This window comes from Culex pipiens, chromosome 3, assembly GCF_016801865.2.
Source record: "Culex pipiens pallens isolate TS chromosome 3, TS_CPP_V2, whole genome shotgun sequence".
NCBI lineage: Eukaryota > Metazoa > Arthropoda > Insecta > Diptera > Culicidae > Culex > Culex pipiens.
This window is the reverse complement of record NC_068939.1, coordinates 9,777,326-9,803,955: the sequence shown is the minus strand read 5'-3', so window position 1 is coordinate 9,803,955 and position 26,630 is coordinate 9,777,326. Positions and strand designations below refer to the sequence as shown.

The window sequence follows — 26,630 nt, the reverse complement described above, 5'->3', positions numbered from 1 at the left end:
TTAAAGAAATGCAATAAAATATTTTTTAACATTAAACACTATGATTACAAAATATTGATTTTTGATGAAGCGAGTTGAATTTTTTGGCTCTATCTCCCCTACATTTATCAATAAAATTTCAACCGCAGCTGAATTTGAGCCATCAATTGTGAGAAATAAGCTTTCAAATTATTTGGATTACCTCTAATATCTATTTTATCTATTTATCATCGCCATTTTTGACAACCATCTCCATAATTTCATTTGGCAAGACGAAGACTTATTTTTTGCCAAAATAAAACCTGTTTGGCATAAGACGTTTTAAGACGTATGAAATGTCATTTTTCCATAACTCCTGACTAGGTTTTAACAAAGGTTTTATCAAGGCTTTGAGGATGTTGTTAGGATTCAGTTGTAAAGCCTTGAACTCCTATGTAGGTTTTATAAATAGGCCGTAACAACCTTTTGCGGAGGTCCTTTTGGGTTTTAAGTGGGATTTATCAAGGTTCTGGGGAGTTTGTTACGACGAAGGGGTTTTAATGTTGGTTTTGGCTGATAGGTTTTATAGCGGTTGTGACAGCTTTGATAAAGCCTAAAATGTTACTTGGGATCCATGCTCCACAAACATAAAATTACTTTAAATTTGTCTTTATGACCAATTCTAGAGAATCTGTTTTATAATAACATTGGCAGGTAAAGTAAAAAATGTACAAAAAATATGATTTAATGGCAAAAATGTTTTTACCAGAATAAGTCTTACTGGTTCCAGCTTATGAATAAACAGATATTTATTGAATTTATCCTAAAAATCTAACCTCTCGTGCTATTTACTTGAAACAAAATTTCATGAAATCACAACTCTAACTTTTGAAATATTTTTTTTCTTTTGTTTGCATTCTGTGTGCACCTTTCATATGATACGAAGTTGTTTTTTATGATTTCTTCTATTCAACGATAACGATTAAACATGTTTTTCATATTCAACCCCTTTTACGCCCTTGGTAGCTCCAATGCATCAAACATGCATCATTCAATGCATCAAACTGTAATTTTTCGAAAATTATGAAACTATTTTTTCATTATATGAATTCATTTGGTAATTTGGTAACGGTAAACATAAACGTTCAAAAATCTCAATTTTGAGGCTGACCGGAAGCGGTTAAATTTTTATATTAAATGATATAACAACAATTTTCGTTATATAAGGGTACCAAAAATAAAAAAGTTTATTTTCATGCCAAATGAAAATGAATCAAATCAAGTTATGGTTCTGCCTTTTATTTTTTGGTAAATTTTCAAAAAGTTAGGAAAATGTATACTTCCGGTTGAATTTCAGGAGTTCCCGGAAAATTTTTAAATTTCCCGGGAAACGGGAAATAGTTTTTTGTTCGGGAAATCCCGGGAATTCCTGGGATTTGTTTCCCGGAACGGGAAATTGTACGCTCTATCGCCTAGAGGCGAGGTTGGGTTGTAGAGGGTTAAACCAGGGATCTGACACGCATGCAGTTTCATGAAGTCCCCGCCAGAGCGCTGTCAATATTGTTTACTTGTGGTTTTTGAAAAGATCGTATGAAATAAATGTAATTTTTTTTCCTAATTTATTATTTTTTGTTAGTTTTTTCTATCTCTATGCAAAAGATAAAAAAGATAATTACATGTATCACGTAAATTTTATATTTAACATTTATCAAATGAATAAAACAAAGATCTACTTGACCATTCAAGCAATATAGCACAACACACTGAACTAATCTTAAAAACTGAATAGCTTCAGTTTCTTCGAAACAAAATTAAATAAGTTTGATCCTTCCTGACCGTTGGTCTAAAATGAACAACGCTTTCAGAATACTAACTAAATTTCAGTCGAAAATACTTTAATGTAGCTAATTAAACACCAAAGTGCTGAACTGCCAACATTAGGTTCTCTATCGAATTGAATGCTGTTCCCCCAGTTAAAATTTGATATGAAACGTAAATCTTTAAAAAAACTGAAAAAAGTTTTATTTTTTAGTAATTTATGTCCGATGCGCATACGACCTTTTCAAACGCTACGCGCTAAAAACTTGGTTCGATCTTGGTTCGATGTTGACTTCACTTGCTTTATATGTGGATGACAGTCGTGACGTAGCCGTGGGTTAAACATGCGAAAAAAGACAATCATTTTTAGCCTGAAGCTACGATGATGTGGAAATTTGGTGTCAAAAAGACTTAATCGTCAAATTGGATGCCCGATTTGATGGCATACTCAGTATTCTAAAAAAAGTATTTTTCATCGAGAAATTATTTTTTTTAAGCATCCGCAATTTTTTGTTACTCAACTGTCAATAAAATTGGGTACGAAGTCATTTTAATGGAAATTTAATGTACTTTTCAATATTGCAACAACTCATAATTTCGTGTTTTTTTGTAATATTGCAGGGTAACTTTTCAGAGTGTAACTATGTTCTACAAAACTATAGGGATGACAATTCTAAAAATGGATGTATGAACATAAAAATTTGCCTGGTACCATCACGAGTTACAAGTTTTGAAAAAGTTACTTTTTTTGTTTTGCTTTGTTTCACTGTTCGTGTCTGTGGCGGGTGACCTTGAACAACCACAAAACCACTTCTCCCAAACTTTGCCAAAAATGGTTCATTGATGGCCCCTGGCATACAATTACAAATTCTAGGTTTACAAATAATTTCAAATGATTTTTTTTATCAACGAGAAAGTTATGAAAATGTAGAAACTCAAAAATAGTATCAGAAACCCCCATTTCACTAGCTATCCCACGAACACGTGAACCAACGCGTAGCCACGTGCCTGTCCATCGGTGTATCGACTGACAGATTGGATTGCCACTGTGGGTTTCATAAACCTTTCACTATGTTTTCAATATTTGCAAATGAATGCAAGCGTACTTTTCGCGAAATTCAAAATTAAACATCCTAGCTTTCGAACTGTCACCCACAAAAGGGGCTTTATTCTGCGCATTCCCGCGAAATTATAATCTGGAATTGGGCATAATTAGAACACATAATTAAATCGGACTCGGTGCGGCTCATAATTTCGAAACCAAAGAGGGGGGGTCCATGTTTGATGTCTCGTTGGTCCTGTCGAATTAATAGTCTAAATATGAGCTAATTCCTGCTGTGGGACACCAATAATCTCCAAATTTTGGTTTATAATGGACTCTAATTTCCTCCCTCTCTTTCCGCTGTTAATTTTCCAGATGAACATCAAAGCAATACACTGGTCGCTGGTGGCGGCGCTGGCGCTCAAACTGGCCGGAATTGTGGTGGTCCACGCGTGCAAAATCTCGGAACATCCGTGCAAGGGCGGTGCGTTCTGCGTTCCGCTGGACAAGTACTGCGACGGAAAGGATGACTGCGGCGATGGCAGTGACGAGCCGAAGATGTGCACCGGTAAGTGGAACCGTTTTAATTAGGATAGTAGATTTTTGCTTTTGAATCTCAATCAAACTTGACTTTTTTGTTGTTCCATTTCATTGACTCTACCAACAACTTTGAAATTAGGATTCTTCTAGTAGGCATATTTCTGTGAATTTCCCAAATCTCTGCTGGAGGGAGTAATTTTCCATCCAATTCACAAAACTCAAAGTTCAAATCTTTCTTTGAAGAAAATGTTACTTTGCCAGGTAACTCCACGAAAAGTCCCTAAATCTCAAGTTTGGGGGGAAACCCGGGTTCAAACAATCCATCTTCATCTTGGCAGTTAACATTCCCGGTTTTTGGTTAGCTCCTCAATCAACGCGAGTTTACCGCCAATGATTGCTCGCGCACAAATTGTAGCACTCCACCGCCCGAATTCCACCCCTCCCTCCTAGCAAGGATTCCTCCGAAATAAGCAAATCTCACTCGCCTGTTTCAACATTAAACATTTCGCGTGATTACTCAATTAGCATTGCGAACGGCGCTCGCGCAGATCGAGTGTACTTAGGGGAGTGTGGGGCACCATTTTGGGGGGGAAATTTCCTTGTAAATGTTGCTCAGGGCTTGGGTCTTAAGGATGTTGGAGGAGAATGATAAGACTAACACACACACCCCACACACTTTCTGTTAATAGTCTGCCGCAATCAGGATTCAGACGCCCCTCCCAAATCGGCGTTGAAAACATTAGGATTATTAAGAAGTTCAACACGTCAAACGGCTTATGTTTGGAGGAAAATTGGGGGCTCTAGAGAGCTGTGAGGGAATTCGTGTGATGATGAGTACGAAAATACTCACACACATACATAGAAACAATGATAAGCTGACAGGATAATTAAAAATGTCTGCTTGTTTGAGGGGGCGGTCCCAAGTTTAAGTTCTTGGAAGGCAATTCAGTATAACATTGCTGTCTTCTTGAATTGAGATGTTCTTGAGTTACCGCAAATCGGAGTGACATTGAGTGGTTTTATTTTTGCAAAAAAGGATCTCATGAAAATCAACATTTTAACTTAAGTTGCAAAATTGCTGGCAAGCCGAATCAGGCAATGCTTAAAAGTTCAAAATGATCTTACGACAGTTCGTGTTATATGCCAGGTTGTTTTTTAAATCATTTTGATAAAATAACTTAGCGGCACTTCTTGACAGGAATCATCTTACCTGACTATTTTTCAATTATCTATTTTTTGTGTACATAAGTGGGAGGACTAAAAACTTTTGAGCTGTAATTTAGGATGGTGCAAAATCTTGTATCGGAGATATGATTTTTTAACTGTAGGTTTTGGTAGAAAAAACTAAAATTTCCTAGCAAAATTTCAAAACTTATTTTAAAATGCGAAATAAAATTTGTGATCGTAATCTAGAGTTATTTTTTTAAAAGGTTCTATAAACATATGAAACACAATAGCTTATAGGTACTTAAAAAAACTCAAGAAATGACTTAACATATTTTTTGATGAAGCCCCAAAATTAGCAAAATGACCAAAATGCACAAAACGCCCAAAATGACCAAAATGACCAAAATGACCAAAATGACCAAAATGACCAAAATGACCAAAATGACCAAAATTACCAAAATTACCAAAATGACCAAAATGACCAAAATGACAAAAATGACCAAAATGACCAAAATGACAAAAATGACCAAAATGACCAAAATGACCAAAATGACCAAAATGACCAAAATGACCAAAATGACCAAAATGACCAAAATGACCAAAATGACCAAAATGCACAAAACGCCCAAAATGACCAAAATTACCAAAATTACCAAAATGACCAAAATGACCAAAATGACAAAAATGACCAAAATGACCAAAATGACAAAAATGACCAAAATGACCAAAATGACCAAAATGACCAAAATGACCAAAATGACCAAAATGACCAAAATGACCAAAATGACCAAAATGACCAAAATGACCAAAATGACCAAAATGACCAAAATGACCAAAATGACCAAAATGACCAAAATGACCAAAATGACCAAAATGACCAAAATGACCAAAATGACCAAAATGACCAAAATGACCAAAATGACCAAAATGACCAAAATGACCAAATGACCAAAATGACCAAAATGGCCAAAATGACCAAAGTGTTCAAAATGACCAAAGTGTTCAAAATTACCAAAATGACCAAAATGACCAAAATGACCAAAATGACCAAAATGACCAAAATGACCAAAATGACCAAAATGACCAAAATGATCAAAATGATCAAAATGACCAAAATGATCAAAATGACCAAAATGACCAAAATGATCAAAATGACCAAAATGACCAAAATGACCAAAATGACCAAAATGACCAAAATGACCAAAATGATCAAAATGTTCAAAATGATCAAAATGACCAAAATGACCAAAATGATCAAAATGACCGAAATGACCAAAATGACCAAAGTGTTCAAAATTACCAAAATGACTAAAATGACCAAAATGATCAAAATGATCAAAATGACCAAAATGATCAAAATGACCAAAATGATCAAAATGACCAAAATGACCAAAATGACCAAAATGACCAAAATGACCAAAATGATCAAAATGATCAAAATGATCAAAATGATCAAAATGATCAAAATGATCAAAATGATCCAAATGATCAAAATGATCCAAATGACCAAAATGATCAAAATGATCAAAATGATCAAAATGATCAAAATGATCAAAATGATCAAAATGATCAAAATGATCAAAATGATCAAAATGATCAAAATGATATAAATGATCAAAATGATCAAAAAGACCAAAATGATCAAAATGATCAAAATGATCAAAATGATCAAAATGATCAAAAAGACCAAAATGACCAAAATGACCAAAATGACCAAAATGACCAAAATGACCAAAATTACCAAAATGACCAAAATTACCAAAATTACCAAAATTACCAAAATGACCAAAATGACCAAAATGACCAAAATGACCAAAATGATCAAAATGATCAAAATGATCAAAATGATCAAAATGATCAAAATGATCAAAATGATCAAAATGATCAAAATGATCAAATTGATCAAAATGATCAAAATGATCAAAATGATCAAAATGATCAAAATGATCCTAATGACCAAAATGATCAAAATGATCAAAATGATCAAAATGGCCAAAATGACCAAAGTGTTCAAAATGACCAAAGTGTTCAAAATTACCAAAATGACCAAAATGACCAAAATGACCAAAATGACCAAAATGACCAAAATGACCAAAATGACCAAAATGACCAAAATGATCAAAATGATCAAAATGACCAAAATGATCAAAATGACCAAAATGACCAAAATGATCAAAATGACCAAAATGACCAAAATGACCAAAATGACCAAAATGACCAAAATGACCAAAATGATCAAAATGTTCAAAATGATCAAAATGACCAAAATGACCAAAATGATCAAAATGACCGAAATGACCAAAATGACCAAAGTGTTCAAAATTACCAAAATGACTAAAATGACCAAAATGATCAAAATGATCAAAATGACCAAAATGATCAAAATGACCAAAATGATCAAAATGACCAAAATGACCAAAATGACCAAAATGACCAAAATGACCAAAATGATCAAAATGATCAAAATGATCAAAATGATCAAAATGATCAAAATGATCAAAATGATCCAAATGATCAAAATGATCCAAATGACCAAAATGATCAAAATGATCAAAATGATCAAAATGATCAAAATGATCAAAATGATCAAAATGATCAAAATGATCAAAATGATCAAAATGATCAAAATGATATAAATGATCAAAATGATCAAAAAGACCAAAATGATCAAAATGATCAAAATGATCAAAATGATCAAAATGATCAAAAAGACCAAAATGACCAAAATGACCAAAATGACCAAAATGACCAAAATGACCAAAATTACCAAAATGACCAAAATTACCAAAATTACCAAAATTACCAAAATGACCAAAATGACCAAAATGACCAAAATGACCAAAATGACCAAAATGACCAAAATGACCAAAATGACCAAAATGACCAAAATGACCAAAATGACCAAAATGACCAAAATGACCAAAATGACCAAAATGACCAAAATGACCAAATGACCAAAATGATCAAAATGACCGAAATGACAAAGCTATAGGCATATCAAAGAGTCAATTTTCAAAAAAAATTCAGTTTTTGATTTTTTAAATATTTTATGATTGAAAAGTACAGGTACAAATACAAGAAATATTTCCGAAAAGCAGATCAATTGACTTGATTGATTGAATTGCTGGTTGCTAAGATACAACCACTTGAAACATACATGTTGTGATACCTGAGCTCCTATTAGTTGGATTTTTAACCTTTGTAAAATTTTCTGCTCTTAAAAAAAGATTTTTTTTTAAAGATTTTTTTTATAAATGGCAAAAAAAAATTTCTTTTTTAATTTCCAACTGTCTGGCATGTCAGGATTGTTAAATTTCTAACATCTAACACTTAGAAAAATATTCAATTATCATTTTTGTTCTAAGTCAAATTTGGATTTTTTCTAAACTAATCCACTCATCATAAATGGGGTTAATGATTTTCCGCGGAAAAAAAAAACAAATTTCACGCCAATTTCACAGCACCCAAAAACAGGTTTTTTTAAAAACCCATTTATTTGTTATTTTAATGCATTGATTTAATAACAATTTGGGCAGATTATTTTGGACACAAAATATGTAATATATACTATTTTCAATATTGAAGACTAAAAGAAAAATGTTATGAAATTTTAGTTACAAGTTTTGCCAATTAAATTTAATTGAAAATTCAGCAAGGCAATAACAAATTACGTTTCATTTTTTTAATCTGTGCCTGCAAATATGCCTGTATATCTATGTTAAAATAGGCAAAACTGAAATACCCAAAAAGTAAAAAAAAAAATTGAAATAAAATTTAAACAAATTGGTTTGTTTTACTATTTGGCATCAACAGGGAGTTTAAGCATCCAGGTGAAATTACAAATTATGAAATAATGTGTCCTAAATTAAGAAAAAATAGCTACCAATAAACAATAACATTTCAACAATTAAATTTGAGAATATAAAAGTAATCGTTAATTTACTAAAGAAAAATTTCTCTTAATATTCTAAATTTGGGATTCACGGGATCAAATTTTATGGATTTCGTGATATCGTGAAGTTTTGTGATTTATTCAATTCTAGTCAAAATTTTGAATGATTCAAGATTTTTAAAAGCTACAAAAATTAAATTTATTTTTTTACGTGTTTCATCATTAATCATCTTAAAACACAAAAAAGTGTTTCCCAGCACGTAATTAGCATACATTTTGATGAATTCTCCAACCCTCGAGGCTGACTTTTGAATTGTGTGAGCCATAATTTCTTCAGAATAATTAAATTGTAAATTTCGAGAGTGGGAGAAAGCATGCGTTCCCCCTGACTTTTGAGCAAGTGTGGTGTGAAGTGAAAATTTATTCCCCCGCAAGCCGGCGAGATTTCCACGCTTTCGGTAATCCCAGCCCAACGTTACTTTTAAGAAATTGCTCGGTGCGGAAATTGTGTAGCTTCGAGGATTAAAAAAACGAATACAGCGCACACGTGTAATCACGCAAATGTCAGCGCAAAAGTGAGAAAATTAAATTAATTTGATACGGAGGAAAAAAGTTGCAACTAAATAATGCTTGCTGACTTCGGTGGGAGTGGGGAAATGGGGGGTGAACTTTCATGTCCATGACTCCATTCAGTAACACGGTGGAGCTGCACAAACTTTCGTCTTGACTTGGAAAAGCTCACACTTTCGTATGAAGTTGTTTTTCGTGAAGACATTAGGGCAGAGCTGGGAAAATCCACATTTTATAGCTCAAAATTTGTTTTTTCAAAGCGTGAATTTTCATGAAATTGGCATCACTGCCACGGCGGAAATGAAATTAAATTTCATTACACCTTTCCACGTAATGAGCAAAAAGAAATGAAAAATAATTTTCCTTCGTTACATTTTGTTTTCACTTTTTTTTCCCCGGTTCAAAGTTAGTTGCTCATTTAATGTTTTGTACTGTTTCGCTGCTCACACTTTTCATGTGTCCTTCTTTTTCATTCTAGTGTGCAACCGAACGTACTACGGCGATATCGGACGGACGTACTCATTAACGGTTCCGCCACCCCAGTGGAACCGGTTGCCGTTCCTGTGCCACCTGACGTTCACTGCGTCCGGAAACGAGCAAGGCGATATCGTGCAGGTAAGACCTTTAAAGACTGAACGAGCAGACCAACCGTGGTGGTGTAACCATTAGCAGATAATTAAAGAACAAGCTTGATTGGCTTGGAAATGGCTTTCGTTGGAATTTTTAAAAGTCTCGTTGAAAGGTTGGAAAAAATTGAAAACCAATTGCAGTTTTGTAGACAATACAAATATCAATCAGATCAATTACACTAATAGCATGTTTTCAAACAAATTTCGCTCATTACTTGCAAATCTAAAAAAGCTCCCTGAATAGCTCGTTAGCGATCTCACCCAGCAGCGTTCTTCAAACAAGCCTCAAAGGAAAACTCCACGAACCTCTCACACTTGCAGGGAGCCCGGCTTGTTTTCTTCCCTGGGCTGTCTTCAAGGATCCAATTAGATAGTTGTTCATCTCAAAACTAAACAAAACCATTCGCCTCCATCTTGAGCTATAACAGGAAAACTTTTGTGTCCCTCCGGGGGTCTAAAGATCCCACCCAATTGTTTACCACCCCCGTTCTCAAGGATATCCTGAGCTTTTGCGATATGTAGGTTGCGCAAACAAAAGCAAAAGTTCTAATGGATGGATGGCCGCTGGTCCTCGTCGTCGTCTTCGTAGTTGGTTCTTCTTCAAAGTCGACTGACTGACTTTGGGTGCCGTGTTACCGTGTGTAATATTTCTGCGGATCAGCGAAATTGGAGCCACTTTTCTTCAAGTGGGGTTTCTCGGAAGGAGGGCACCAACAAAAACAAAAACAAATATGGGGTTCTTGGGTGACCCAAGAGGAATGAAATAGTTGGGCGTGTTTTATGCAATCAACTCACATTTTTTTTAAATATTTTTGATGTTCAACATCTGCAAAAAAAAACATCTTTTATCTAAAATCAATTGAACTTTAATTGTTGTTTAATTTTCAGTTTAATGTGGTAATGAGCCAATTGATGATCACTCTAATAACTCCAATTGACCAAAATTACCAAAAATACCAAAATGACCAAAATGACCAACATGACCAAAATGACCAAAATGACCAGAATGGCTGAAATGACCAAAATTACCAAAACGACCAAAATGATCAAAATGATCAAAATGATCAAAATGATCAAATTGATCAAAATGATCAAAATGATCAAAATGATCAAAATGACCAAAATGATCAAAATGACCAAAATGACCAAAATGACAAAAATTACAAAAATTACAAAAATTACAAAAATTACAAAAATTACAAAAAATACAAAAATTACAAAAATTACAAAAATTACAAAAATTACAAAAATTACAAAAATTACAAAAATTACAAAAATTACAAAAATTACAAAAATTACAAAAATTACAAAAATTACAAAAATTACAAAAATTACAAAAATTACAAAAATTACAAAAATTACAAAAATTACAAAAATTACCAAAATTACCAAAATTACCAAAATTACAAAAATTACAAAAATTACCAAAATTACAAAAATTACAAAAATTACAAAAATTACAAAAATTACAAAAATTACAAAAATTACAAAAATTACAAAAATTACAAAAATTACAAAAATTACAAAAATTACCAAAATTACCAAAATTACCAAAATTACAAAAATTACAAAAATTACAAAAATTACAAAAATTACAAAAATTACAAAAATTACAAAAATTACAAAAATTACAAAAATTACAAAAATTACAAAAATTACAAAAATTACAAAAATTACAAAAATTACAAAAATTACAAAAATTACAAAAATTACAAAAATTACAAAAATTACAAAAATTACAAAAATTACAAAAATTACAAAAATTACAAAAATTACAAAAATTACAAAAATTACAAAAATTACAAAAATTACAAAAATTACAAAAATTACCAAAATTACCAAAATTACCAAAATGGCAAAAATGGCAAATGATTGAACAAGTGAATCAAACAGCTCAAGCTAAAGTTCTAAGGCACCCTAATCCTTAGGTAACGCAAGTTACTAACTTTGCCCTCAATTTCGCCTTAGTCTTAACGCTCAAAACATGACGTACTAACCTTCCAGAAGACGGCTAAGAATATGAAGAAACTGTTTCACCACAGCAGCTCAACTTGCGAGATGTGCGAGAGTGGCTTTTGTGTAAATAATTAATTTATCCCGCTAGGTTATGAGCTCCATCCTGCTGGAGATCCTCAAGTACTACGCGGAGGAAAAACCCCGTTCAAGAAGCTTCTGGAAGAGGGATAAAAAAAGTCCTCTCACCCAGCCACGCTGAATGACGGGCCCCGCGGCAAGGTTGTCATGTAAGTCACGTTCGCACATTAACAAGGATCTACCGCGAGTTGTTGTAGTTACTGGAACCGATGGAACTCGACGTTGTTTTCTGCGCGATGTTATTCTTCGGGGTGCGATATGTTGCTTTTTTTCCCACCCCCCTGAAATAACACATTGCCACTAAAGTGTACACCCGAGGTTTACCTCAGGATCTCTGGGCGGCTCTTCTCGCGGGGGATGTTTATGGTGCGTGATGTATGATGACGACAATGATGGAGCGTGCCGCTCCAACGCGCGGGGGTGGTCCCGATGCTGTGTTCCGCGGATAATCTCTCGCGTAGTTATTTATGGCCAATTTTTGGGGCTCCTTGAGACTGGCTGATTTGGATAGGTTTGCCTTCTTGGGAACAGAGATGAAATATTCACAGCTATTGGGTAGATTTATGCCACCGAAATGTTCATGGGGAATTACAAATGCACAACTTTGACGATCAAGATTCATCTCTTAATATTGATGTTCAACGATTCTAGCATTTTATCGTGATCTTGATCACATTATTTTCATAATATTTCCAAACTTGATTAAATCCATAACTTCTTCCAATTTTCTGCCAACCTCGCCAAACAATTGGAACCTCTTAAAGTGTCCAAATTGTATCACTCCCGGCGAGTGCCCCATAAAATATTAGTCCAAATCACTGCTCCATTGTCCTCGTTTTTTATCTTATTTCTCCCCAACTGTCATGCTGCAGAAATCCGACAACGACCAAGACGAAGACGATCCACTTGACACAATGAACTCAAATTGAGTGACATCGCAGTGCTTCCATCCTGTGTGCAAAGATGTCTCTTATTTCCATCATCATCATCATCCCGGTCGTCATCGTCTCCCGCTCGTTCGTCTTGGTGAAAGGAACCCGTCCCGGGGTTGGCCTCTGCCACCGGAAAAGCAAAAGAAAACCAGGGAAATCTCTTGCCCTAGAAAGCAACAACAAAAAAAAGCGAACGAAACTGCACATCGGACTACCCATAAAACCTTGAAAATGAGTTTCACTTCCGTCCGGACAATGTCCAGCAGGGCGCTAGGTCGAAGAAAAGACCGGCCAGAAATCACACCAAACGCCATTTCCGCCGAGGTCGTCTCGTCGCGCTGAACTTCCACTTGGATGCCATTGAATGAGTGTGTACGAAAAAGCCCTAGTTCACTGTGCTTTGATGAGAATAGCTAAGTCATTTCCTGCTCCGTCTCATTGCTTGCTTTTTTTTAACACTGAAAATGAACGTGTTAAAATGAAAAAAACTTTTATTATTTTTTTCAATACATCTAAAACTTTAGTTGACCTCAATTTATCTAAAACAATGAAATGTCAATTTTAATAATTGAAAATTTTTGACCAAATTTCTCAGCCAACTTTTCCCACAGTGCGTGGCTGTGAAAGTAAATGAAAATGGTTTCGTTCACGCCAAGAAGTAGGGCAAGAACGAGATGTTTTTGCCATCATCGTCCATCTGCCAGAGTGGAAATCATCATGCTGGATGATCCACTGGCTGGCTGGCTTGTCGGAAAGACGACCAGTTGAGGTGGAAGCTGGAACCGAACATCATCCAACCATTTTGGTTCGGTATGGTATAGGGCAGTGATTTGGCTTCATTGGAGGGGAAATGGTGGGCAAATTGATTTCCGAAACTACGCTGCCCAGCTATTCATGAGCGAGAGAGGCGTGATCGGGAGGAGCTTTCTAAATCACTTAGGATATGCAACGCATTTTTTGCCACAAGTTTATGGAGTAGTCTAGTATAAGTGCTATGAACTAGCCCAATTGTGATTGTTGAGGCTTCTAAGTAATGTTCATATTATTACAATTTTAGATTTCAATCATTTTTGCCATAATCTTACAACACTGTATGGAAATTTTCGTTATGAATGTGAATCGATAACATTTTTCAATCAACATTTTGTTCCATATCGATGCCAATTCATTTCTCTTAAATTTCACGAAAGTCACAAAAGATTGTAAAATGTTAAATCAGATGGTTTAAACAAAACCATATTGTTCAAATTATTCAAGTTCAGAGGCACCAAACCACCGATCTCGACAAGGTTTAAACAAATGAGGTTTATGAAAGTGTGTTCAGTGTTAGGTTAACATGACATTATAAAACGAAAAGATCTAAAGCAAGGATTTACAGTGAAATTTGTGAAACTGACATAATAAAATTTTTATTTTTTTTTGCGCAGATCTGCCTTGAATCTGCCTGAAACTATGTGTTATCGAGAAAACATTAAAATTCAATAAGCAGATATATTTTTTTATTATTCACACTTATTTTAATTTACTCTGATAAAATATCTGCAAAATGGGACGAATTAAGTCCAATTTAGTGATAAAAAATTAAATTTAACTTGATTTCAAGAGAAGTACCAAATTTCTCCGAATTTTAAAACATATTTTTCCGAAATAAATCATGTCTTGTAACATAACTAAAGGAGACAAGGGCAAATTTGTATGGGAGCTGGTCCAAGGATGTACACGGACGGGAGAAACTTTATTCGAAAGATCTCGCCGAGACATGAAAAAAAGTCTTCTGGACGAACTCTCCAAACCCCGGGATTCAAAAGTTACAAGTTGTTGAAGTTTGAGTATTTTGGGTTAAAATGTACAAAAAATCGTATTTTTGCTATTTCTAAAATCACTCATAAAATCCTTATTTTATTATGGATTTCGATCATCTTGACTTCATTCGACGCGTATCAGCAAAAACTATCGAGAAATTAAAAGTGAGAGTGTATGCGTGCAACATGGAGTTAAACTTTTCGAAGTGTCATGGAAAACTTCACAGCAACTTCACAGAAAGTTTAACTCCATGTTGCAGATTTGACAGCTCGATAAGTTCTGATATGTTTTAGCATAATTGAAACATGACTTCTCTTGTATTTATCCGTTTGAACCGTTTGTGCAAGAGGCTTATTATAGAAACAAGTCGAAACTTGAAGATTTTGAAAACGGATCCTACCCAGACTGCTTCAGTGAGTATGGAAGGCTACAGTGCAATGTTGTAACAACTTATTGAGATGTTCTGGGTCGTCCAAGAACTCCTTGGAGTTAAGACCGGTGGGTCTACCGCCGTAATAAGCAAGAGGTCAGTGATTTTTTACCACTGATTATAACCACATAGCTTCAGTGAGTATGGTAGACTACTTTATTAATGTTTTGAAATGTCCAGGGTCATCCTAGGACTCCCTGGTGTTTAGATCTGTGGGTCTGCCACCGTAACAATCAAGATTTCTACCTGTTTTGACCACTGATCATACCCGCATAGCTACAGTCAGTATGGTAGACTGCTTTTTTAATGTGTTGAGATGTCTTGGGTCATCCCAGGACTCACTGGAGTTAACAGCCACAGATCATAACTCCAGGGAGTCCTTAGGTGGTCCAAGACAGCCCAAGTCATTTACAAAGTAGTTTAACCTACTCTGAAGCTATGCGGGTATGATCCGTGGGAAATACCGGGCGACATCTTGCTAGTTACGGTAGCAGACCCACAGATCCTAACTACAGAATGTTCTAGGATGATCCTGGACATTTCAAAACATTAACAAAGCAGTCTACCAAACTGACTGAAGCTATACGGGTATGATCAGTGGTCAAAACAGGTAGAAATCTTGATTGTTACGGTGGCAGACCCACAGCTCTTAACTTCAGTGAGTCCTAGGATGACCCAGGACATTTCAAAACATTAATAAAGTAGTCTACCATACTCACTGAAGCTTTGCGGTTATGATCAGTGGTAAAAAATCACTGACCTCTTGCTTGTTTCGGCGGTAGACCCACCGGTCTTAACTCCAAGGAGTTCTTGGACGACTCAGAACATCTCAATAAGTTGTTACAACAATGCACTGTAGCCTTCCATACTAACTGAAGCAGTCTGGGTAGGATCCGTTTTCAAAATCTTCAGGTTTCGTCTTATTTCTATGGTAAGCCTCTTGCAAAAACGGTTCAAACGTGTAAAGACAAGAGAAGTCATGTTTCAATCATGCTAAAACATATCAGAACTTATAGTTTTTGCTGATACGCGTCGAATGAAGTCAAGATGATCGAAATCCATAATAATATAAGGATTTTATGAGTGATTTTAGAAATAGCATAAATACGATTTTTAATAAACATTTTAACCCAAAATACTCAAACTTCAACAACTTGTAACTTTTGAACCCCGGGGTTTGGAGAGTTCGCCCAGAAGACTTTTTTTCATGTCTCGGCGAGATCTTTCGAATAAAGTTACTACCGTTCGTGTATATCCTTGGACCAAATCTGCCCATTCTCCTTTAGTATTTGATTCTTTTAAAATAGAGCAATGTATCGATAGTGCAACTTACCGTTGTATGACAACAAGCCAAAAAAATCGCAATTGCGCCAGAACCTATGCTTCAACTTGATTACTTGGCGATCTTTCAATCAAGAACGAGCCAGGACTTCTAATTCGGCTTCGATCAGAATAAAACAAAAAAACTAACTAAATCCACCTATGTGGTTGGTGCTTTCCTCACTTTTTTTTTTCAAAAATGGGTAATATGAGTGGTTTGGACAAATATTTCAGCTATTTTTTTAGATCCAGAGAATAAGTACACAGATATCACTTAAGTGGTCATAACTCGAGACAGGGTTGCCAGATCTTTTATGTTGTGGACTTGTTGAAAAGGTCTCTCGATTACCTAACCAACGGTGGGTCGGATGATGGATCTGGAAATCGTTTACATGTATAGGGGAGAGTGGGGAGACTTGATCCCAAGCCTGTATCTTGTCAGCATGTGGGTAAAACAATTAGCTTTGTTCTAGAAAGTTGTGCGAAATTAACTGAAACTCATTGTAGAAAACAAAGAAAAAAATTAAAAAATGTTTAGATTGAGTTACACTCATTTTTCTAAAACGAGCTTCAAAAAACTTCCAAGAGATCTTTTTTTCTTTGTTGTGATATGTATAAAAACACTCAAAATTTATTCAAAAAAATATTTTTTTATACATGAATTGTTTGATAAATTTATCAACTCCAAAACCCTTACGCATTTGATGTTAAAGTTATCGTCATACTATTTTTACAATCAATTGTTTAAAAAAGTGCGTTTAGGGAGACTTGATCCCTGCATTTTTACAGTCACTGGAATCAGCCGCAAGATTAATTAATTGGGCTGGGTTTTCATAAACAGTTTCCTTTAGTATAGTTGTACATAACTTACTGCAGTTTGAACCATTTTTCAAAAGTTTTGTAAACAAAAATTTCCAGCTTTTGTAAACATGCATAATTTTGGTCTAAAAAATAATATTTTATGTTTTTAAATATTTTGCATGCTAAACTTGTTATATTTTGAACACAAACGTAAGGGTTGTCTGCGAAATTGCTGTAACTTATAGAAAATTAAAAGTTTGGATGAATAAGAAATATTTTGCTTAAGATTTCTTCAAATTGTTTAAAGGGGGATCAAGTTACCCCTAACATTTTTAAAATGCCGGCTTAAAATATTTTTTTAAAACACTTGGCATGATTCGAAGAGTTCATCTGATGAAATACCCTTATTAGCCAAACATAGATGAATGTTGAAGCTTTCAATTCATGCAAAAAGTTTATATTTTTGTAAGAAATTGACAGAGTTATGTGCGATACAAAAAAGGGGATCAAGTCTCCTCACTCTCCCCTATAAATGAGATCCTGATATATGTGAAAACACATTTTTATACATAACTTTTGAACTAGTTATCAAAACTTCAAACAATTCAATAGCGATGTACCCTATACCCTATACCAAGTCGATTGCAACTGGTTTGGTTAAAATAGGTTCAGCCAGTGCTGAGAAAATTCTGTGAGAATTTTGGTCACATATATACACACATACACACACAGACATTTGTTCAGTTTTCGATTCTGAGTCGATATGTATACATGAAGGGGGGTCTTTGAGCTTTTAATAAAAAGTTCAGATTATAGCCTTACCTCAGTGAGGAAGGCAAAATATATAGAAAAAATAGAAGAAAAAAAAATAACACGTCAAACACTCGGCTCTATCTTTGGGATATTTTTTGGAAAGTTTCAAATTTTGGACAAAATTAGTTGGTGGTGCAAGCTTTCGATTTACTTTTGTGTGAAAATTGAGATTCTTTGGTTTGAATGTGTTTTCTATTAAAAGTCAAACAATTTTGTCTAAAAATAGACAAAATTTTAAAAAAGTTTAAAAAAATGAAATTTTCTAGTTTTGCATTTTCCGTATTAAATGATTTAAGGTTTCTTATAGAAATAAATTGAAATTAAAATTTTTATGAAAATACTCAATTTTCTTACAAATATCAAATATTTTCGAAAAATATTTATATGTTTTGTTTTTGCAATATGAGAATCAAATGAACAGTAATTTCTCTTAGATGGGTAATTCTCTACAAACTCACACGAAATCGGAAAAAGTTGTCCCGACCCCTTTTCGATTTGCGTGAAACTTTGTCCAAATCGAAGAGGGGTCGGGGCAACTGCTGTGTGAGTTGGCGGAGAATTACTCATATCTTCTTTGCAAAAACATGAAATTTGAGTATTTTTACCTGACGTAAAAACGATGTTTAATAAAAAATAGAGTGTTTTTTTAAATTGAAATAATAACCACTTGATTGGACTTTAAAAAAAATATCTTGAAAAATACCGGAAAAAAATCTCTCACTAAAAGACTGTTTAATTTTACAATTATCAAGATTAATATGTTTTACTTTTCTCAATCACTTTATAAGTTTTTATTCAATGCCCCTTTTTATAAACGGTTGCAAACGATCGTCTAACTATCCCTAAAGCACGCTCCTAATTAAAAGTTCATTTCACTGGTTTCCACCAAGTCATTCACAATCCCATTACTCACACCAACTGTATCCACGTGTATGCGTCCATTGTCTGCCCGCCTAGCAAACTTTCCCGAGATGCGTCGGATGCGATATATGTGACTGTGCTGCCAACTATCATGCACAAATCCTCCCAAACAGGCCAGTGGGTTGAATCGGTGGGAGGAAAACTTTCAAATTCCCACAAGACAACGCGGACAAAAGTTTTCCTCATTTTCTTCGCGCGGCGATTCCCGGCAAAAGGCAGAGAGCGCCGAGATTCCTATCGGGACCGGGGATTCCGCGCGCCGCCACTATTTCCCGGGAATTCGTGATGAAATCTTGGGCGAGTTTCAGAGCATTCGCCGTCGCCTCGGTTGCGTGTTGATTCCCCGAATTCATTTAAAACTTTTTTAATCAATCAGCACTGATTCGCTTTCGGTGTAGTTTCTGTCGGCTTTGTGCGCATGGAAAGCTTTGTTGAGTGCCAGAGATTAAAACTAGTGTTGAGCTTGGGCTGTGTATTGGACGTCTGGAGAAATAGTGGGAGCCTTGGACGACTTCATGGACAATGTAGAAAATTCTTCGTAAAGAGATGACAACTGTTTCATAAAAGTGAAAATCTGGGAATTACTGATCAATGAAAATCATCATCTATTTTTCAATGTAATTCGAAGACTGCTAAGTTGTATGACTTCTCACAGAGCTTTCAAACCAAAATATGTGAAAGGAGCTCTTGAGCAGTGCAGTGGAACCAAATTCCGTAACTTTCTTCCTGGAAATATCTCTATGGAAAGGGTTGAAACAAAGGAACACAATCTTCCCATTCGACGAGAGTCGAGAGTAGAGCGTTACGCTTGAACAATCACGAATCTCTTGGAGGCTGGTTTGCGAATCTCAAGAAGCTACGGAAGTTGGGTGGTAGTAGAGACGGAATAGTGGCGGAAAACTCATAACTTTTCGCCTTTCTCTCCTAGAGTCTAGAGTGTAATCTTTTTCAAGTGGAGCTGAGGACGAGGCAGGAAATATCCCTGGGAACGCGTGTATCTTGGCACAAGCCTCCGTAGAAGACCTTCGCCAGGCCTTCCAAGATGAGACACAATCCTTTTGTTTGAGAAACCATTTCTTCGAAAAAGGATTGTCTTGAGATCAGAGCATCCAAGAGTGGAAACCAGGGGGTGGGCCAAGCGAAGACGATTCGCATCGATATTGGAAATTTTCGGCACAACTTCCAGCGACTTTCAGCGCACGATTTTCAGAGGATCAGCAAACACACACACACAGAGCGTGAGTTTTGGAAAAGGATTTCACGGCTGTGTTGCTGCATGCGCCGCCGTCGCCACACCGTTGATTTGGGGATTTTCGCGGGAAACGAGGGCAGAAATTGGTTTATGGGGAGCGTGAGGTGAAAAAAAGAATGAGGCACAAGACATTGAAGATCAATTCAAGTGCGCTCGGGGAATGGAAAATCTATTGGCTCACCAGGTTTTGCCTTTTGAAAATGATGGTAGTTTATTAAAGTTTGGTGATTGTTTTTTAGAAGCGAATAAACAAAAAGGTGCAATTCTAAATCTTTTGTACAAAAATGTACTTTTGTGAAAATTTAATGAAGTGCATAGTTTTCGAGTCTGATCAAATTAATATTTTCAGAACAATTGTTATTTTTTATTATTATTTTTTGTATCCTATTCCATCTCTGTTTTGTTCCAATTTTTTTTTAAGGTGTGATTTTGCTTGGATTGAAAATAAGAAAAAAATGTTTTAAGAATTAAATCTATTAACTTAAAATTATCAATCGATTTGAAAGTAAATAAACGATTTTTAAATGAAATTTCTCATCCTTTGATTTTTTTTTTATTAAAAAGTGATTGCAAAATGTCGCACAAGTTTTTGTTTAGCTTAGGAAAACGGATGAAGAGTTTCCAAGGATTTTTTTTAAATAGCATCTAGATAAGCTTAATTGTTGCTCTTATGAAGCCTGCATTCATTTTTTAAAACTTTTTGAAATCATAATTTTAAAGATGATCAAGGTACTTATTGGAAAACGGTGCAATTCATTTAATTGAATTAAGCTTGAATTGAAGCTTGAGTTCACCATTTTTTTAAAAACTAAAAAAACAGAAACAAAAACTAAGTAGGTCCTTTATAATTTAATTAAAAAAATGATTTCTTTCATGCAATTCTATGAAGTGAAGCTGAAAGAGTGTTTTTGTACCTTTTAATGCAATGAACTGAATAAAAAAAATATCTAAAAAGTTTCAACGTTAGATTCAGAGTTATTTTTAATTTATTTTTTGAAATTGAATCGGACGGACATTTGCTACGATATCACCATGTTTGAAGCTATTTTAGTACTCCGAAAACCTCGTTTTTTCAATTTTGTTTTGTCCAGTAAGTTTTATTATTTTGTTGCATATATTGGCGGGAAGGAAGTTTCTGATCAGTTTGATATCTTCGATGTTGAAAATTCTAGAATTCTATGTAATCTAATTTTGAAATTATTAATAACGTCCAGACTCGATTATAGGAAGGCTTCGAAATTTTACCGCTAAGCTTTGATTAAAAAATAGTGTTTCTTTAAGGGGTTACATACATCTTTAAATTTCATATTACGGCAAAATTGTTAATTCCACTAAAAAGATGATTTCCAATTACTCCTGAAAGTTTAAGTTAAGTAATTTACGGGTGCCACTATATCTCGAGATGGGATGGACCGAATAGGCTGAAATTTGGGATGAAGACTCTCAAGACATATTCCGTGTGCATGACGAAGCCCGATTTTTTAAATTTTGCTTATTAAAAAAAAAAAATCTAAAACTGACGATTTTTTTATACGAAAAACATAAAAATGTTTTTAACTTTTTAAAATTTTTTTTTGAAAATCGGCCTTCGTCATGCACACGGAACTGATTTAGCGAGTCTTCAACAAAATTTTGAGCCGATTTGGTCGAAGGAGTGTTGAGATATCGTGGCACCCGTTTTTTGAAACTGCTTACTTCAAATAGCTATATCTCGGCAAAGCTACAACCAAATGTCTTCAAAGTTGTTTTGTTAAAAGTTGAAAATGTATATTTTAATGCCCCGAAAACAGAATTACAAAAAACGTTAGTGTGAGTGTAATCCCTTCAATAGAAATTTTGCCTCAAACATCAGTTTTAAATGTAAAATCTGATTTGCAATCGAAACGTACTTTATTCATTTTTTTTATAAAGGGTGTCGTTTTCAAGACAGCCACTTAAAGTTTAATTTTATATAAATATTTCCAGTTTTTCTCGATTTAAAAAAAAAGCCTAGTTATTAGCATTCAGCCATTGAAAATTGGACTCCTGGTTGCTGGAATACAGCGAATAAAAGAAATATTTAAGTTTCTAAAGTCTCATGCAAGCAGCCTTTTATTTTCTAGTACCATTATCTCAGAAATTAATTGTCCTGTTGTCAAAAAATGAATCTTTTATTATTTTTTTTTAATCTTTTTGATATTTAATTATTATTTAAAAATGTTAGATTCAAGACTAACATTCCAAAAATTTAATTATTCAATATTGAGCAATTCCAGCTCAAATCAGGAATTTTTCTGTAACTTTTGTACCCGACCCTCTCCGATTTCAATGAAACTTTTTTGACATGTTATTCTAGGCCTAAATAAGCCATTTTTGTGTATATGGAGCCCATTGTACTCAAAAATGACATTTGAGAAGGGCGTGAGAGTTTTGAATATTTTTGCATTTCGTAGATTAAATACCGCTGTATCTCGAAGCCGTTGCATTGTACCAAAAAGTGGTCAAAGACAAACTTGTAGGAAATTGGACGGGCTTTCTGAAAAAAATACACTGAATCAAAAATACACGCCACTTCAATAGGATTTTTTGATTTTTAAGTTTGAAAGTGATATTTGAAGGTGATGTCACGATTTTTTTCGTTCAAAATTTTTGAGGAAATAGCCTAAGATGTTACAAAAAGACTGACGAAAAATGCAGGATGGTATGTCTCTCCTAAAAAAATAGCAAAATCATTTACTAAAACTGTTTTTTTGAAAAGTGGTCTAAACGTCAAAATTTTCAAAAACCGAACACGAGAGTCGATTCTCCAGACAATTTTACTTAAAAGTCTCCATATTGACCATTGTCCTATGTCCAATCCTTGGGAAGATACAGCGCTTTCAAAAATATTTTATCTTGAGAATTACTATAGAATCTAATTTTTTTTAAATTGAGTGCAGCACATCAAAAAATGTAAAACACAGCAATAGCTTTTAATACGAAATTGAATTCACAACAAAATATATAAAAATTGAATTCAAAATGACAACCGATTACATCTATCGTTTTCCTCCCTTTTCTCCCTTTCACAGATCATCTTCGACCGGTTCACGGTGGGCCGCTTCGACGAGGGCCTCATCGATCCGGACCTGGACTCGAGCGATGCCAGCCTGACCAGCGGCGGAGATCTTCCCGGCTGTCCGGAGGGATTCATGCAGGTAAGGACCACACCATTTTTTTTTTCTCGTCGTTGTCCAATTTGCTTCGCTTAGTCAGCACTCTTTGTGGATTGCACCATCATCGTCATCATCAGCAGCAGTAGTGCCCGGAATCCAAAACTGGAGGACACCCCAGAGGGCGCAAAAAACACCCTGAAATTGGACGTGTTTTGAACACGAGCCTTTCAACGGGCCGAGGTGTTGTATTTTCCTCCTGTGGGATAGAGCAAAAAAAAAGTGGAACTCTGCAGTAAGTTTTGAAAAGGGTCTACTAAAAAGGTGCCGAGTTTGTGATTGAACTTGCTCGAGTTGAACGGACGGGTTGCCTTTAAACTAGACCAGTGCTGAGATTTTGTCCATCTAAAACGACTTCAAAGGAAAGGAAGGACGAAACTATGTCACTGCGCTTCTCAGATCCAGTGTCCCGGAGAAGCTGCAGCAGATGCTGTCAGTGCAAATATAAAAAGGACACGAACCACACTTGGCCTGAACTCGGCAGGACTTCACCCACGACGAGAAGGACGAGAGAGAGAGGGAAAACCTGATGTTGCTAAACAAAACATTATTTTATGGTATGTGTACACAACTTGGGCACAAATACAAACACAGACACAAACACATAAACACAAGCTTACAACGTGAGGTTTGCATCCCGGCAACGTGGATGACGATGAAAACATACATTCTGAGTATCACACAAAAGATGTGTCCGTTGGACATGGTGGACAGGCCAGGCCAAGCCAGCATCGGCGGTGAAAGATAGAGAGATATTGCTGTCATGGTTTGGCGTTTCTCTAAAATGGAGGATTTCGAGGATGTGGACGTCAGCGAGTTTGCTGTGCAATTACGGGATTGTAAGGAGGGCGGAGAGTGAAGGCGATGGATGTGTTTGTGGAAAATAGCTCTAGATTCCAAGCACAATGGTTGTTTATTTTTGCTGACGTTTGAAAACTAAAATGGTTTCACACATGAAAATAAAGAAGCTTCACGAAATCGTGAAATTTTGAAGATTGATGGATATTTGGAAATCTTAATTTTGTTACAGAATTATAAGTGACATAACTGTTTAACAAAAAAATGCAAAATTTCAATATTTAACCTGTACTAAAAACATCCTTGCACAATAGGGTGCCCAGAATATGGGACTTTTTTTCAAAATCTCGCTCCACAAGCTGAATATTGTTTCTTTACCTATTTTAGGACTCTAGGCCAAATATGAGCAAAATTGGTCATCATTTACCCATTGATACTCGGAGGTGAAGTTTGTATGGGAAAAATCGAAAAAATGTAAGGAAAACCGGTGTTTCTTACGGTTTAGTCTGCACGGTGCGCTACTTCCATCCAAATATTTCCAAAAGTGTGATTCTTATTGAAATTTTAATGCTCTATAACTTTGTACAACAGACCAAAGCTGTAAATCTTAATCCTGAAAAGTTATTAGCGATTCAAAAAAGTCATTTTTGTATGAAAAACATTTTTTTCACCAGCTTTAGGCACGGGTATCAATGGGTTAATCTCCTCCAATTTCGCTCAAAATTTACACAGATGCTTAAAATAACCCAAAAAAACGTTTTTCGCTTGTGGAGCAGGGGGTCATTTTTTCTGGGCACCCTATCGCACAACAAATCCGTATTATTACAGTTTTTATTAGAAGGATTAAAAGGGCTTCTTATACATCAGAATCTCTTGTTATGCCCCCTTCTTTGGAAATCCTGGGATTTCCCGTAAAAAACATATTGCCCATTTCCCTGGTTATTTCCCGAAATTTAAGCAGAAAGTATATGTTTTCTTATTTTTGTGGCACCAATTTTTTGAAAAATGTTTATAAAAAATAAATTATTGTTTTATTTTTATTTCAATTCAATTATTATTATTAATCAGCTTGTCTGAAAATTTAACTTAGGGTTATTTCAGATGATAATATTTTTGAGAAATATTTTGAGAATAAATCTATTGCCCAACAAATAGGTATCAGCGGTATTACGAATTAAAATAAACTATTGCACTTAAGGGGTTACATACATGTAGAAAGTCACAAAATTTCATATTACAGAAAATTTATTAAATCCACTTAAAATATGACTTTCAATCACTCCTGAAAGTTTCATGAAGATATTTCTTGATTTAACTGAGTTAGAGACGATTTAAGCTCAGAATTTTGCCATGCGCAAAGCACGCAAAGACTTTCTGAGCGTATTTCTTTGAACACCGAGTTGATTTACGGGTGCCACGATATCTCGAGATGGGACGGAACAAATTGGCTGAAATTTTGGGTGAAGACTCCCAAGACATATCCCGTGTGCATGACGAAGCTCGATTTTGAATTTTTTAATTTTCAAAAAATACAAAAATCAAAAACTGGCGATTTTTTAAATGAAAAACACAAAAATATTTTTATCTTTTTTTAAGTAAACTTTTTGAAAATCGGCCTTCGTCATGCACACGAGACTGATTTAAAGAGTCTTCACCAAAATTTTGAGCCGATTTGGTCGAAGCAATGTTGAGATATCGTGGCACCCGTTTTTTGAAACTGCTAACTTCAAATAGCTATATCTCGGCAATGATATAACCAAATGTTTTCAAATTTGTTTTGCTAATAGATGAAAATGTATATTTAAATGCCCTGAAAACAGATTTTGAAAAAAGTTTGAGTGTGTGCTCAAACCAACCTCTGACATTTTTGCCGATTTACATGTATGTAACCCCTTAAGGTATGCTTATAAAAATAGTTGGAGATATATCATTTAAATAAAAAGTGATATTCCCTTTTTTGCAAGAAAAAAATAAGATTTTCTTAGGTTTTTGTTTTCTATAACATGGCCAAATTGGATGAAAATAATGGATTAATTAATACTACTAATCCAAGTCATCAATTAAGCTGGAAACCATTTGAAAAAACCCATACCATCAATGAAATCATAAAACATTACCAAAAAATACTTTGTATTGCATGAAAGTACGCAAATAATGACACATATTCTAACAACTTGTTATTAAATAAAAAAAAGTTCAGGTAAAAAACACGAGAAGATAGAACTGAAAACTGTCATGATTTACTGTTTTGTTTATAAGCTGAAATCAGAAGACTTATTCAAGAAAAAGTTATTTGTAGTAAAAAAAAAACATATTTTTTAATAACTCTTTTATTTTGGAATTATATTAGTTTTATGTGTTTTTCAAGCAGTTTAGCCAATGATTGATCCTCACACCTATTTTGACCAAAAATGTTGCTGCCCGAGAATACCCAGGAAATCTGCTTAAAATTTATTTTTGTGCCCCGGGAAATTGGAAGCTAAAGATTTTTTTAAGATGCTGAAGAAACCTCGTACAGATTTTATGTTTTTTTAACTCTACTTTTGGGCTGGTTATGTTTTTACTTTAATAACAAAAAATCTAAATTTTCAAATTTTACTTTTAGAAATTACTGTATCTTAAACCAATTTTCAATCTATTTACATTGTTTTGTTTTTTT

General features: G+C 34.6%; 1 protein-coding gene across 2 annotated transcripts in view; it reads left to right on the top strand.

Annotated features, from left to right (window-relative positions):
- LOC120426842 (uncharacterized) overlaps window positions 1-26,630 on the top strand; it is a 261,336-nt gene that overhangs the window by 111,836 nt on the left and 122,870 nt on the right. For both annotated transcript variants that reach the window (XM_052709398.1, XM_039591632.2), the window contains exons 3-5: window positions 3,194-3,386; window positions 9,466-9,602; window positions 23,033-23,158. In XM_052709398.1, coding sequence (XP_052565358.1) covers window positions 3,194-3,386; window positions 9,466-9,602; window positions 23,033-23,158 — 456 coding nt within the window. The remainder of the gene's footprint in view (window positions 1-3,193; window positions 3,387-9,465; window positions 9,603-23,032; window positions 23,159-26,630) is intronic.